This window comes from Leptonychotes weddellii, chromosome 2 (genome assembly GCF_054177405.1).
Source record: "Leptonychotes weddellii isolate Sample4059 chromosome 2, ASM5417740v2, whole genome shotgun sequence".
Lineage (NCBI taxonomy): Eukaryota > Metazoa > Chordata > Mammalia > Carnivora > Phocidae > Leptonychotes > Leptonychotes weddellii.
The window spans coordinates 89,659,591-89,676,275 of NC_138370.1; the positions used below are offsets into that span (position 1 = coordinate 89,659,591).

General features: G+C 36.8%; 1 protein-coding gene and 1 long non-coding RNA gene across 10 annotated transcripts in view; one reads left to right on the forward strand and one right to left on the reverse strand.

Moving 5' to 3' along the window:
* Positions 1-16,685, forward strand: part of LOC115942825 (uncharacterized) — a 455,446-nt gene that overhangs the window by 123,397 nt on the left and 315,364 nt on the right. The gene's annotated exons all lie outside the window — the stretch shown is intronic.
* The window catches only part of LOC102741513 (N-deacetylase and N-sulfotransferase 3), a 163,769-nt gene that overhangs the window by 96,683 nt on the left and 50,401 nt on the right, over positions 1-16,685 (reverse strand). For all 3 annotated transcript variants that reach the window (XM_081812939.1, XM_081812938.1, XM_081812937.1), the window contains 2 exons: positions 12,282-12,369; positions 4,257-4,411 (listed from right to left, as the gene is read on the reverse strand). In XM_081812939.1, the coding sequence (XP_081669065.1) occupies positions 4,257-4,411; positions 12,282-12,369 (243 nt within the window). The remainder of the gene's footprint in view (positions 1-4,256; positions 4,412-12,281; positions 12,370-16,685) is intronic.

Consider the following 16,685-nt stretch of genomic DNA (forward strand, 5'->3'; position numbering starts at 1 on the left):
TGCTATCCGTAAAGTGTTTGGTCTTCCATATCCTCAAGAAAAAAATGTATTTTATAAATTCTAACCTTGTACACATTTAAGTAAGGTACCATGGGGATTGACTACCCAAACATCTTGGCTCTGTCAGTTTATATAGAATATGACTCCATGATAAGTGAGTCCAGTACTCTGAAATGCTGAGTAACCAAAAAGCTAAGTTATATGGCCAGGTGGCCGGCCTAGGGAGACATAACCCTTACTCTTGTTACCACAGATTGACAACCACAATCTCTTATGCCATTTTAGGGTGAAATATGTTAAGGATAGGTGTGTGATAAATAGAACTATAATGTGTAAGAACATATAATACAGGGAACTATAATGTTTAAGGACTATAATGTTGGGAAAGGCATATATGTGGGGAAACCTCAAAGTTGAACTGTTATATTTCAAATCAATCATTTCTAGTTATGGGGTCAGGACCTTAAATCTCTGGTAAAACATTTTCTGTTTGTCAAGGGAGCAATTATATTTTAGAGTTTTTCAAAATCATACTTAAATTAACCAGTGTTGTGTATTTTAATTCATTTTGCACACTGGGCTAAGTCTACAATTAGTAGGATTTGCTTAGAAACATGATTTGATGGTTTTAGAATTATTCACAATATAACTTATGAACATTGTAATATCAGCCTTACGGTTTTCAAATAAGAAAAAAGGCTATAATAAATAAAATATATTACATTTCAAATCCTTTTTGAGTGGTAATTTCTGTTGCCTTGATCATTTATGCTACAAATACTTATTTCATGATATAGGAACTGCCATACTGTGATGAACAGAATATAGTTCCTTCCCCAAGGCACTCCCTGCCCAGGGTGGGAGAATGCTGGGTAAATAGACAACTGCCTGTCTGGAGTCTTCCCATGTGTTTGTGTACCCATTAGTATTATTCATAGAAACATAAATACTGGCGCACCTGGGTGACTCTGTCGTTAAGCATCTGCCTTCAGCTTGGGTCATGATCCAGGGTCCTGGGATCGAGCCCCGCATTGGGCTTCCTGCTCAGCGGGAAGCCTCCTTGTCCCTCTCCCACTCCCCCTACTTGTGTTCCTGCTCTTGCTATCTCTCTCTGTCAAATAAATAAATAAAATCTTAAAAAAAAAAAACAAATGCTGTATTGGCTTGTGAATCACCATATACCATCCTGCTGATTACAAGCACATTTTCTTGAATACTGTACTTACTAGGACTTTTACTGTAAATTTCCCTGTCAGGAATCAGAAACCCTTCAGTATAAAACAGTGTATCAGTCACATGAATGTTTCATCACTATAACATATGTGTTTGCAATGTGTTTAAATGGTTTTCTTCTCATTTCCATTACCTTCCTGGCTCGAGTCTTCATTACCTTGTCCCCACATTATGGTCTCCTACCTGGTCTTTTCCCTCATCCTCATTGCACTCCAGTTCTTACTGACATGTAAATCTTATCTTTATTTTAGGTGTTCCTAAAATCCTATTTCCATAAGTACATTTTCCTGGCCACTTCCTGTGACACTTACTTCTCTGAACTGTGGGGTTTTATATCTGTACAGTTTAGCACCAGGTCATGGAATATCTCATTTTGTTGGAGGATTGTTTTATGTGCATATTTTGCCTTCCTGGTATAGCAAGAAGCTCCTTCCAGAAGAGGGAGCCATGTCTTATGAGCTCTGACTAAACTGTCATATAGGTAAGTCTTGTGAGTGTCTTGTGAAGTTTTTCTTTTTTAAATTCTTTATTTAAATTCAATTTAGTTAACATATACTATAATATTATTTTCAGGGATAGAGTTTAGTGATTCATCAATTGGATACACCAGCCAGTGCTCATGAGATCGAGTACCCTCCTTAATGCCCATCACCCAATCACCCCTTCCCCCACCCACCTCCCCACCAGCAACCCTGTTTGTCTCCTAGAGTTCAGCATCTCTTATGGTTTGCCTCCCTTTCTATTTCCATATTATTTTATTTTCCCTTCCTTTCCCCTCTGTTCATCTGTTTTGTTTCTTAAATTCTACATATGAGTGAAATCATATGGTATTTGTCTTTCTCTGACTTATTTCGCTTAGCATAATACACTGTAGCTTCATCCATGTCATTGGAAATGGCAAGATTTCATTCTTTTTGATGGCTGAGTAATATTCCATTATATATATGTCTTCTTTATTCATTCATCTGTCGATGGACATCTGGGCTCTTTCCATATTTTGGCTATTGTGGACGCTGCTATAACCTTCTGCCTCTCTCTCCTGCACCTTATCTTCTGGGACCCCTATTACCCAGATATTATTTCACTTTATGGGATCAGTGAGTTCTCTAAGTCTCCCTTTGTGATCCAGTAGTTTTCTTTCTTCTTTTCAGCTTCCCTATTTTCCATCATTTTATCTTCTATATCATTGACTCGCTCTTCTGCCTCATTCATCCTTGTTTTTATATCCTCCCTTTGGGACTGCATCTCGGTAACAGCATGTTTAATTTCGGCCTGACTACATTTTAGTTCTTTTATTTCTACAGTAAGGGATTCTCTAGTGTCTTCTATGCTTTTCTCAAGCCCAGGTAGTATCTTTATAATCATTATTTTAAACTCTAGTTCAGACATCTTACTTATATCCATATTGATTGAATCCCTGGCAGTGAGTACTACCTCCTGTTCTTTGTTTTGGTGGTGAATTTCTCTAGCTCATCATTTTGTCCAGAAAAGAATATAAGAAAGAAAGAGAAAAAACAACAATAACAACAACAGATAAAAAACAAATAAACCAGAAAAAAACAAAAAACAAAACAAAGCAAAGAACTAGACTGGGTGTGTTTTGGTCTGCTTGTTAAAAGAAACGAGATCCCAAAATAAGAAAGAAAGAAAACTTATATATATACAAAAATAAAATAAAATACAATGAAAGGAAACAAAAATAATATATATAACATATATAAAAATAAAAATTATAAAAGAATAAAAAATTAATTGAAAAAAATAAGAGAATAACTGAAAAAATAATACTGAAAGACTAAAGAATAATAATAAAAAAAAACAACAACGAATGCTATATACTGTTTTCCCCAAGAGCTGAAGCTTTGCAGGCCTCTATGATCAGTAAACTTGGTGTTAGCCAGCTGTTCCTGCTGGTCTTCTGGGAGAAGGGCCTTTTGCACAGATTCTCAGGTGCACTTGCCCTCTTGCACATGTGCCTCTCTTGCTAAGGAGGCTGGGCTGTAAGCAGCTCCAGATTCTACTCTGGCGCTGTTTTGTTCCCTGAAGGCTTTCAGCACTGATGGGTGGGATGAATATGGCTGTCCCCTGCTCTCCAGCCTGGGAGCTGAAAATTTGCGCCCCCCCGCTCTTTAGTGAGCCCTCAAAGAAAAGTAGTCAATCACTCTGGTCTCCCTGGTTTCTGAACTCTCTGTTCACCCAGCCTGTGACCGAGCGTTTTTATCTCAGGCACATGACTGAATTTCAAAACTCCAAATTTTAAGGATTCCTGCAGTGCGGATCTGCACTGTTCCTCCCCGGGGAGAGAGAGGGTCTTGCCATGCTTCTGCCTTTTGCTGGACCACTGTCAGGAAAGCGGTCACACGACTGTGCAGCGGTTTGCAGTTTATGGCAACACTGAGCAGAGAGCTGGCACCTAGACTCACTGTTCTCAGCTGCTTCCCCACTCCTCTGCCTGGGAACTCTGCTGCACCCAGGCACCCCCATTCTTCTTGTGACCCCAGGGATCCTGTCACAGGGATTCCACCCCACTTTACCACCTGAGCACCTTTAAGCCCAGGACATCCCTCACTGTAGCAGACTTCTAAAAGTTTCAATTTTGTGTTCCGCTGCTTACAATACCTTGTGGTAGCCTCCTTAAGCAGGCTCCCTCCCCTCCGCCGTATCCTCAGATATATCACCCCAGATTTGAGTCTCTGCACCTCCTACCTTCCATAGAGTGGTCGCCTTTCTACTCGTAGAATTGCAGCATTTCTTTTCTCAGATTGATTTTGCAGGTGTTCAGAATGATTTGATAACGACCTAGCTGTATTCGAGGGACCAGGCAAGCTTAGGGTCCCCTACTTCTCCACTATCCTAACTCCATCCCTGTGAATTTTTTTCTTAAATTAGACCCTCAAAGCACTAGGCATAGTATTGAGCATGCAATACAAATTCAAAAGTCACATCATGAAAGGCTGCAATACCAAGTTGTTCTAATGCCAGTGTACACTAGCTCAATGTAATATTCAAAGTGAGTTACTTACTAAGGCAAATTTTTTGTTGAGAATCATCTGCTCCACCAAAGATGATTCATTATGGAAGAGGTGGGGTTGCATATGGCTCCACATATGAGGAAACCACCAAAACTCATCCACAGACCCCAGAAGATGGTCATCCCCTTCATCTTCCTCTTCAGTTCCTTCAGGGGAAAAAGATTAATTCCAGTTACAATGATTATCTGCCCATCCATCCATCCATCCATCCATCCATCCATCCATCCATTTATGTACTCGCATATATGTATTTAGAAGACACCACTTATACTTTCTTTGATCATAGAAGGCTTTGAACATGAAATGTAGCAAAGAAAAACCTATTACTCAGGGAAGAACCAGAGACTGTGACAAAACTCTTTTAAAAGTTTTTCAACATGAGACATGGGTATAAAATTACTGCAAAATGGAAATACACAACCATTCCCAAGGACATTAGAACTCTTTCAGTGTCTTTGTATAATCTGTAGTTTAGAGAGAATGGGGAGATAAGTAGGAAATGGAATCAAGGGAATGTGAATAAAGAAATGAGTGGCAGATCTCCAGCAGCAGGTCATTCTGACATGGGTTGTGACACCACAGTCACAATAAAATAATTCCATAATTTATTTGGGTTCATCATTGGCTCTGAGAAGAAGCTACTCAGTATTTAGTGAAAACTAAGGCATAAACAAGGAGGAAAAAAGGAAATGTAAGAATTGTTATTTGGAAAATTAGAGAAAATTGAAGGGAAGAAAGGAGAAAGGATGAAAGAGGCTGGAAAGTGGTAAAGTCATAGTAAAACAAGACAAGCAGCTCCTTGGTGGTACTCATGTTTCTCATGCTTGTTCTTTCTCTCATGTTCCTGGAAGCAAATTTCCCATCAAGAAACTCCTATTTCCTTGAGAGTCAGCCCTGTTGTCATTCTTCTTATTTTTCCTATTTGGGCATGTTTTATTTCCTCCATTTTTCCTGACCTGCAGTTTAGTTGAGTGTGGGAAATTCCTCAATTTTCTTAACTTGAGGGGGGATAGGACTCTCTTGGTTTCTTTACGAAAGCATGAAATGAGAGCAGTAGAGGGTGCCTCACTACTATCCTGGCATATCAGAAGATGATATTAATCATCACAAAGTTAGGCAACCACACTTAAATTTCAGCCACAACACTGAATCTAACAAGCTCCTAGAATATAGAATAGTAGGTTCTTCAAATGATGTTCCCTCTGTGTGGAGAAAATATTCTCTCATATTTCAAAAATTTCATTTTTCTGGGGACTCAGTCAGTTAAACATCTGCCTTCGGCTCGGGCCATGATCCCAGGGTCCTGGGACCGAGTCCCGCATTGGGCTCCTTGCTTGGTGGGGAGCCTGCTTCTCCCTCTGCCTGCCGCTCCCCCTGCTTGTGCTCTCTCTCTCTGAAAAATAAATAAATAAAATCTTGAAAAAATTTCATTTTTCTGATATGACTGGTTTCAATAGTGCCCTACAGGCTACAGATGGAGGGCAGACTGCCCCCCTCGCCCAGCCAACTAAGCCCAGTGCCTGTCACTACTGCTCTTCTCTTCATTTTCCTGAGAGAAGGAAGGCAGAGCCCACTGGCAGGAAAGAATCAGATCCCTGTGGTTTACTGAGCAGTGAAAGTGACTTACCAAAGATAAAAGCATGGCATGAGGCAGCACAGGGAGAACAAGGATTAGTAAGGTACAATGAGTGGAATCACATAATTCTTCAAAAGGACAGATTTTAATTTCACTTTTATATGGTTAAATACTCTGCTGATATGAAGAAACTTTTTTCTTTATATATAAAGGGCACCTTTAAATTGAATCTGTTTTAGTTCCCTAATATTTTCCTCTTCATCACACGTTCATGTTACCATAATATTGTGGAACAAGGAGAGCCTTTAGAGTTAGAAGTTTTTAGTTTATTTGTAGCTCCCAACACATTTGAATTGTGTGATTGTGGGCAAGTCACATAACCCCTTTAATGTCTGTATTTATGTAGGTAAAAGACAGATAGCAATACCTATTTTATTCTTTTGGGGAAGGAAGTGGCACTATAATCCTGACACATATTGGGTAATCTAAAATGCCTTTTTCCTTTCTTTTTATGTTTTCTACTCCTGTTCTCCTTGTGTCTTTTGTGGGTCTCCTTGAGTTTTATTTTTTTCCATGATAATACTGCATGACGGTGTGGTGGAAGGTCTCACCTGGGTGTTATGTGGCAGATGGGACACTGTGTTCAAGAACTGACCACACCATCATATTAACTGACTAGCCTGACTAGTGAGTCACCAGCAAAAGCATTCTTGGGGCTTCTGAGTGATTATTTTACAGTTCAAGGAAAACTTCTAGAGAGGAATACAAAGGAAGAGGAATATATGGATTCAGGATTTAGAATCTCTGATGACCCTAATCATTGCAGGGTCTTGGGTCCTGCTACCTTTTAGGTGATAAATATGGTGGCCATGGTGAAGAAGCATTTGTTACATTGACTGGTGATGCTTCCATATATGGTTTTTTTGACATAAGGATGATGTAATCTAGTTTCCCCACAATTAAACTTCTCTACTTACACCCAAGAGACTCTCCTCTTTCTTAACATTTTGTATATCCTCAGGATACCGTATTAGTTAAGATTACCATCAGTTACTTATTGCAGTTTTACTTTCCTTTGAAAAGAGGCATAAGTCTCTTGGGGTTTCCCAGTAATCAGTGCATTCCCGACTTCCACTCCTCTGTATAAACTGAATGTGGGTAGAGATGACATTTCCTAGGTTGTGAAAAGTCACCCCTCTACTGCTTTAAATCTCTATCCTCTGCCCCCTATAACTTCTATCTTTCCCTGCATCTTTCTTCTCATTTCTCTTTTGTTCATTTTTCTAGTTGGACTTCACCCAAAGTTTCTTTATCAGGACAGTGGAAAGGTAGCTTTGGAAGGATAGTGCAGGCATTTGTTTTCCTTTCCTGAATATCATGGTAAAATCTGCTATTAAAATATTCATATATTTGAATCACACAGGAATTAGACAAATGATATTCACCCTCTGAGAGATTTATATAGATTCATAGTAGGCATAAATGTATGCCTTTCCCTTTTTCTTTATAACTCTTTCTGATCTGATTTCATTTGATCCTACTTTGGGGATGTTTTCCATCAGAATTAACCAAATTGAGAACAAGTGTCTATTGCTTATTACTTTAAACATTATGATAAAAAGCAATTGAAACATAGCTGTGGTTGGATGCCCTGGGTACTTGCCACCCTTTTATCTCCTGACTTTGTCCACCTTTGTTAGAACTGAAGGAAGGGAGAACTAGAAGTCAAATTCCTCAATTTTAAGTTGTTACAAAACTACACTGAGATCTTATAAAGTTATTGCAAATTATTTTATTATGTATCTACTTAAATAACTTATGTCTCTTCAGTATTTTATCTTGTTTTTCCTACCATAATATTTAAAATCATCATTGATTGAGACTCTACCTTTTGTCAAGCATTGTGTTAACTGTTTTATAAGCATCATCTCATTTAATTCTCACTAAAACCCTATGAGATAAGGACCACTGCTAACTCTATTCTTCAAATAAGGAAACTGATATTTGGAAAGGTGAAATAATTTGTCCCATGTCACTGACAAGGTTGGGACAGAACCTCATTTCTTACTGGGAATTTTTATTTTGAGTTGTGGGAGGTGCTTAAGTAAGGAAAGAGGAGGAATCTTTCAGAAACAACAAGGAAAGACAGCAACTGGCTAGAGTCATTGTTTAACATTCAGCATTGGACAAAAAGTTGAATTGCCAGGAGTATTTTCTTATATTTCTATTATGTTTGGCAAAGAAAGCTTTTAATTATTCTTAGTATTTACAGTGCTTTTCTTTCACAACACAACATGGTCAAATTTTATTCTCCAACCTATAAATTCTAACCCAGATTAAACAACTCCAAATTCAGGGCCCTTAACTATCATTAACTGACCAAATTCAGAATTTAGAAATAAGATCATCATTTACTAATTCAATATAACATTGCTCTTCACACTGTTAATTAATTCTGTGATTTAGTTAGAATTTACCAATACTGTTGGTTCTCCATGATTTGGGGAAATATACAAACCTAAAGAACCTATAGATAAGGGGAAGGAACCCTTTGCCATTCAGCTTCCTTTATCAAGGATTGCCAATTAAGCAATAAAAATCTAGTTTATCTAACGCATAAAACTTGGGCTCTGCCTGACCTAAAGTTAAGACTATTTTTGACACTTAACTAGCTATATGACCTTGGGCTCCTCTAAGTTTCTACATTCTTTTTTTTTTTTTCTTAAGATTTTATTTATTTATTTGACAGAGAGGTAGAGAGAGAGTACAAGCAGGGGCAGCGGCAGGCAGAGGGAGAGGGAGAAGCGGGCTCAATAAGCAGGGAGCCCGATGTGGGGCTTGACCCCAGGACCCTGGGATCATGACCTGAGCCAAAGGCAGACGCTTAATGACTGAGCCACCCAGGCACCCCAGTTTCTACATTCTTATCTAGAAAACAAGGTAACATATTCTTTAACTCCTAGGCTTCATTGAAAAGGTGCATGAAAAGTGCTTAGCTAAGTACCTACGATAAGGCGTTGCTCACTGAAAGGGAACTATGATTTTATTTCCTTCATCTCTTTATGTTTCAAAATGCACAAACCCTTCAAAAACTAAAATATATCAAACAAGATGGAACCCTCTCTGGAAAGAAAGTCTTACTATTATGATAGTGCTATTTTTCTCCTTCCCTTCAAGATTGAATAAAATAGAATTTTTAATAGGAAAAGGAATTACTCATTTAGAAAGGAAGACAATGCAATTCAATTAAACTTTACAATTTCTCATTCTGAAAGATTCAGAGTATTAAATTTTACATCTGTTCCCACTAAAAAATGATTGTATTTGTTTTAGATAACCCTAGCTAAGTTTTTATAGAAGCTTTCGTATCATGCACAGATAAGAGCCCTTCAAGCCTTGGCTTTGTTCTGTGTTCTACTTTCCTTGGCTTAGGTATTGCACATTCTTACTGTTAGCTGTGGGAAGTGCCCAAGTAAGGAAAGAGGACAAATCTTTCAGAAACAAAAAGGAAGGAGAGCAATTGGCTAGAGTCATTCTTTAGCATTTAGCATTGGGCAAAAAATAAGTTGCCAGAAGTGTTTTTTCCTATTTCTATTATGTCTGGGAAAGAAAGTTTCTAATTATTCTTTTTTTTTTTTTTTAAAGATTTTATTTACTTATTTGACAGAGAGAGACACAGTGAGAGAGGGAACACAAGCAGGGGGAGAGGGAGAGGGAGAAGCAGGCTTCCTGTGGAGCAGGGAGCCCGATGCGGGGCTTGATCCCAGGACCCTGGGATCATGACCTGAGCTGAAGGCAGCTGCCTAAGGACTGAGCCAGCCGGGCGCCCCTCTAATTATTCTTCATATTTAGAGTGATTTTCTTTCACAATGCAACATGGTCAAATTTTATTCTCTGACCTTGTTTCATAAAATACTAATAGTTAAAATAAAAGTGATTTTATATTCACTCAGTCATTTGTTCATTAATTCATTTTCAATAGCCACTGTGCTAGTTGCTGGTGTTGCAATAGTGAAGCCTTCATGGAGTGTTTGTTTTAGTAAGGGAAGAGAGCCAACAGATAAATAATTTAAAGACAAAGTGCATTCAACACCCATTCATGACAAAACTCTTAGCCATTTAGGAATAGAAGGAAGCTTCCTTAAGCTAATAAAGAGGGTCTGGGGCACCTGGATGGCTTAGATGGGGAGTCTGCTCTCCCTCTCACTCTGCCCCACCCCCCGCCCATGTGTGCTCTCACTCTCAAATGAATAAATAAAATCTTAAAAAAAAAAGTGTCTACAAAATAGTCTATTGAAAGAATTCCCCTTGAGAATAGGAAAAAATCTACTGAAAGATTTCCACTGAGGTCCAGAATAAGACACGAGTGTCACCATGACCACTTTAATTTTGTACTGGAGATCTAAGCTAGTGTAATAGGGAAGGAAAAAAAATCGTAAGGCTCAGAAAGGAGGAAGGACAATTTTTAATATCCAAAAATTACATGATGTGTTGGTAGGAAATCCAAAAATAGTCTACAAACTATAGAAATAATAAGTGAACATAGCAAGATTGCTAGATACAAGATCAGTACACAAAATCAGTTGTGTTTTTACATACCACCAACAAAGAAATGGAAAATGAAATAAAAATAAGACACTATCTGCTATTGCATCAAAAAACTCCACCAAAGAATAAATCTGAAACCAGTAAAGTTTTATCAAGTGTAATTAAAGATGACCTAAATGTGCTCAAGGATTGGACGACTCAATATTTAGGATGGCATCTCTCCCTCAAATTAATAGATTTAAGGCAATCTTAATCGAAATACTAGCATGTTTCTTTGTGGATACTGGTAAGCTGAAATTTATATGAAAATGCAAAGGGCCAAGAATTTCCAAGGCAATCTTGAAGAAGATGAGCAAAATTGGAGAACTTACACTAGCAGATATTCAGAGTTGACATATGGTTATATATGTCAACGATGATACTAAGGTGTGGTGGGAAAAGGAAGGTCATTTCAGTACTTGGTGCCGATTAGATATCTTTATGGAAAAAAGAAGATACCTTTACCTGTATCTCACACATACACAAACATCAATTCCAGATGGATTTCAGATTTATAAGTTTTAAGAATGTAGGAACATATTTTTTATGATCTTATAGTATTCAAAGATGTCTTTAAAAAGACACAAAAAGGTGACCACTAAAGGAACAAAAAGTTGAACTGGACTACATGAAGTATTTTTGGTCATCAAAAAACACCATTAGGAGTATGAAAAGACAACCCACACAATAGGAGAAAGTATTTGCAACATGACAAAAGGCTCATTAAGAATATATAAAGAAAAAAAAGAATATATAAAGAGTTTCTACAAATCAATAAGTAAAAGCATACAACCCTATAGGAAAAAAAAGTCTCAGATAGTTCACAAAGAAGATATCCAAATAGCCAATAAATACATGAAATAAGCTCAATTTCACTGCTCATAAGAGAAATGTACATTAAAACCATAACATATCTCTACATGCTCACCAGAAAGGCTAAAATTAAAAAGACAAATAATATCAAATGTTAGTGAGAATGTGGAATAACAGGAAAACTCATATAATGTTGGGAATGTAAATTGATAAAACCATTTTTGAAAAACTGGCATTTTCCTACTAAAGTTGGCCATAAGTGTGCTATATAACTAAAAATTCTACTTCTAGTTGACAGTCAACAGAAAAGAATAGTTATGTCCTCTGAAGGACAGGTACAAAAATGTTCTTAACATGATTATTCAAAAAAAGCTAAAGACTAGGAAAAAACCCAACCATCTACATTGGAAAGGAATGGAATAAAGAAATTTTGGTATATTCAAACAATGGAATGCTATAAAGTAATGAAAATGAAAGAATTACAACTATATATAATATATATAACTATACAACTATATGTAACTATAATATCTGTAAAAACAGAATAATATTTAACAAAACATGTGGCTATAGAAGAGTCCATACTGTATGATTCCTTTTATACACATCTCAAAGCCATGCAAACTAGTTGTGATATTAGAAGTCAGGATAGTCGATTTTTTTGAGGGAGGCTGTGACTATGAGGAAGCACAAGGTGGGTTGCGGGGGGGATTTGGTACCCTTCTTTCTCTTGATCTCCATGCTGGCTTGTGAAAATTCACTGAGCACTACACTTATTACTTATGTACTTTTATCTATGTAAATTATAGTTCAGTAGAAAAGGAAGGCCATTAGGCTATTATAACATGGTGAGTAAACTTTCAAACCATCAACATTTTGTAAAGGTTAAAAAATGATAATTAAGTGGAACTGAGTAATATGAAGAAAATAAAAATGGACAGAGACATGGAATGTGGGAAGTTATGAAGAGAAGGGGTCACAATTTTTGAGTAGAGTAGTCAGAGAGGCCTTATGAGAATAATTAACCTCCTTTTTCTTACCTGTATGGTAAAATTTTCCTGAAAATCCCAGGTTGAACGTAAAATTTGTGATTTGTGCACGCAAAAGGTTCTGAGTGTCAAGCAGGGCCTGAAATACACAGTTAAAAAAAACCACATTATCAGGTTAGAGAATGGCATTGAGAAGTTTTAAAAGATATCTTCCTTTTGCATTCAAGGGGTAAAACTAGTCCTTTATTACATGAGAGAATTAAATGATGGAAAGTAGTGTCTTTATCACTTCACAACTAGAGAGATGCTTTCAAGATTATGTAAACATATACATATATTTATCCTTTAGCTTGCAATAAATCAGCAAAAAGTGTCAGCTAGAAAAAGGAAGTTACATGAAAAGTTTATTCTGCATATATTAAAGGAATTATTATCTAGTACATAAAATATATCTCCTTTCACTTCTCAGGGACATAGATCACCAACTGTCAAAAGAAGGACACTCTTTAAGTGAAACTATGCACAAACGTATGTTGAAAGAATCATTATTATTTCTCAGATAAGTCTTTGGTCTTCAAAATCCAAGACTTCAATCTTTGAGTCTTAGATTCCCACAAGATAGTGACTGTTATCTTCTAAAGAGGATATCACGATAAAGTACATCTCTAATTTGGCCTTTCATTAAAAAACAAACAAAAACCCCTACTTCTGACAGTAAAACTCTTTTAAAACAGGGTTTTAAATGTTACATCTTATAAAGTATTTACCATGCTATGAATTTTTAATGGACTTCTTTTATTCCTTCTCCTTCTTTTCTTTCTCATTTAAATTCCTAGTCTTCTATTCCTTCTCTCCCTGCCATCCTCCCTACACAGACTATGGTAGTTGAGTACCCACTTCAACTAGGCAGAAAGTAACACTAAATGTTAGATTTGTAAAGGATCTTAGTTAACACTTCGTTTAGATACAGGGAAACTGAGGAGAGATGACTTGCTCATTTTCACAGATAAAATTAGTGGTGAATCGTAGATTAAGGATATAGATTCCTTGATTCCATATGAGGTACTCTTTCCCCCTCTTTCTAAAGTATAGATGGGCCCACAATAAAATCTTTTTTTTAGTAGCAAAGCTGACACCCAGAAGCCTTGCCCCATAATGTTCAAGATTTCAATCTTTTTTTGGGATATAAATAGACATACCTTTTATTCAGAGATTACCCCATGATTGTATGCCTTATCTGTGCATATAAGTGATTCTCCTTATTGTGTAAAAACAGGAAGAGGACTTCTGAATCTCAAATTTAAATTCATCTGACCAATGACAAGTTTTTGAAAATTAGGTATCTAAATTTTTTTCTATCACTACTCTGTTTATTTGAACAACTTCCTTTGATTGCACAACTGAACTGGGAAATATGTGGGTTCTGACGGCACTCAAAGATGGAAGACAGGTCTGTTTGTGGATTTCCATGCCTAACTATCAAAAGCGTTAATGATGGCAATGTCATTGGATGGCAGTTGTCATTAGATTCTGTCATCACAAGGTCTTGGCATGGGTTGGGCAGGGGAAGGAGAATTTGGTCAGCTCAGCAGTGACAAATAGTGCGACCCAGAATCCTGTTGTGTGAAGGGGTGGGGAGTGGTGCCGCCTGGATATAAGGTGTGAGCCTTTCTCTTTCTGTCCTTATGGAAGGAACATAGGGTATGGAATAGGAAGGTATGGATTGAAGTGCCAGCTCTGGGACTTATAGCGAAGGTATTTAAGACTTGGGAGTCAGACGGCCTCAGCTGGAATTCTAGATCTGCCCCTATTCAGTATTGGGCATGTTATTAAAATTTTCAAACCTCAGATGCATCACATGTAAAGTAGGATAATAATAATTATCTGAGAGCACTGTTGTGAGGGTGACATACTTTTATGCTCTTAGCACCATGACTGGCACATAATAGCTGCTCAGCATTTATTAGTTGCTTCTCTATTATTGCTTCGGCCACTATCACTACTACTAACATGGTTGTTATTGTCAGTGATGTTAGACAATTCATATTCTCTGAACTTTTCCCTTCATTTGTTAGAGTGGAGACAATTATCTAACTCCTAGAGTTGTGATGAGGATTATAAAAGAGGTAATATATGCAGGAGGGCTTAATAAGCATTTTTTAAAAAGTGGCATAAAATATTAGGTGTTGATATAATTATCAGCAATTATAATATACATATGTATATATATTTTAAAAGATTTATTTACTTGAGAGAGAGAGAGAGAGCATGAGCTGGGGGAGAGGGGGAGAGAGAGAGAGTGCGAGTACGCTCGTGCACATTGGAGGGGAGGAGCAGAGGGAGAGAATCTCAAGCAGACTCCCCACTGAGTGCAGAGCCAGAAGCTGGGCTGATTGCATGACCCTGAGACCATGACCTGAGCCAAAATCAAGAGTCAGACGCTTAACTGACTGAGCCACCCAGGCTCCCCTATATATATATATGTATATATATATATATATATATATATATACGTATATATTATATATTACAATTATATCATCTGTCTCATTTACTTAAAGTTGTTGTTTTCATTTTATTGACCTTCAGTCTCCTCCAGCCTTTCTCCCTCCTTCTTCTTTTTCACTTCTTCTCCCCTGTTGAACATTCTAGCTGGCTCTTCCTTCCCTTTTGATCTTACCTTCTTCTTTATCCATCTTACTTACTTCATTTATTCATTCTACTCACTTTATTCAATGGTTAAAATATGGATTTGAAATCCATTTTAAAATAATTTCTTGTGTTCAGTGCTTTAAAGTTGGAAGTTTTTCTTTTTGTCTCTTTGAAAATAAAATCCCCAACTAAACTTGAACTTGAACTTTGCTTTGTGACTCTTGATTGCCTTTTAAAACTTAAAATACTTGATAAGAAAAACAAACAAACAAACAAACAAGCCTATCCTGTTCTGAGGCCTTAGAAGCTAAATAATGTACCTGTGAACTAACCTCTAAATCAACTAGAATACATTGATTCTAATTATTGAACAAGACCTGATTATGCAGGTTTGAGTTGGCATTTTACACATTTATTTGACATTCTAGAAACAAACACTGAAGCACATAAAAGATATACTGAAACAGATGGTAGATACTAACATTATGCCTATATATGGTGAAGAGGGAAATTTATTTCTAGATGATATTTTATATACTTAAGATAAACAGTAATATTTTTTATCTTTTATATATTTTTTATGAACCAGATTTTGGGGTTATCTATGAGAACAATGTTATATATTCATCCATTACTTCCATCTTTTCAAAATATGCTTTTGTGCTAGAAGCTAGAGCACCCAGCAGTATTCCTAGATGATACCCTTTTCATGAAACTCTTCATTGCTAGAATGATTTTATTTAACATTAGTCTATTTAAAACTGAGATAGTCTATTATTACTATGAATAAAATATTACAAAACTGTTATAAATGATACTTTGCTTTATTCTTTATGTGCAACATGCCAAAAGTGGTGTGATAATATCTAAAAATTTAATCATAATAAGCCAAATCAATGTTCTAATACCAAATTCAGAAAACCACATGCATTTTGGGTAAGCAAACCCTCTATGATGTGCAGAGTACCTTGATCATGGAGAAGGTAAAGAATCACAACCACCTGCAGAGGTACCATTTAGTGGTCTCCTCCAGGCCAAGAACCTTAAGAACATAGATTTCTACTGTCAGGAATGGTCTGATTATTGAAAAATGGTACTTTTATTTTTAACTATTCCAAAACTTTTTATATATATAGCAAGGTAATTTATAATTCCATGTATCAGTAATTATTTTTGTTCTTTTTTTTTTTTTAAAGATTTTTTTTTTTTTTTTTATTTGAGAGAGAGAATGAGATAGAGAGAGCATGAGAGGGGGGAGGGTCAGAGGGAGAAGCAGACTCCCCGCTGAGCAGGGAGCCCGACGCGGGACTCGATCCCGGGACTCCAGGCCCATGACCTGAGCCGAAGGCAGTTGCTTAACCAACTGAGCCACCCAGGCGCCCACCATGTATCAGTAATTATTTTTAAAATAACATGTTACTTTTTCTAATTAAAAACTCAAAATCACTAATAAATCCACCTCTCAGGATAAGTTAATAATTATGATGGAATTCTTCCCACTTTTACCAATAACTACCCAATTATATGTAGATCTATATAGGTATAGGTAAGTGAAATTAGAGCCATAAAGCAAAAATTAGAACTGTACCAATTAGTGCTAAAAATACAGTTTCAAATTTTGCCTTGTCATCCATCTATCATCTATCTATCTATCTATCTATCTATCTATCTATCTATCTATCTATCTTTTAAAGATTTTATTTGTTTATTTGAGAAAGAGAGAGAGAGAGAGACAAGCAGGGGCAGCAACAGAAGGAGAGGGAGACGCAGACTCCCCGCCGAGCAGGGAGCCTGATGTAGGGC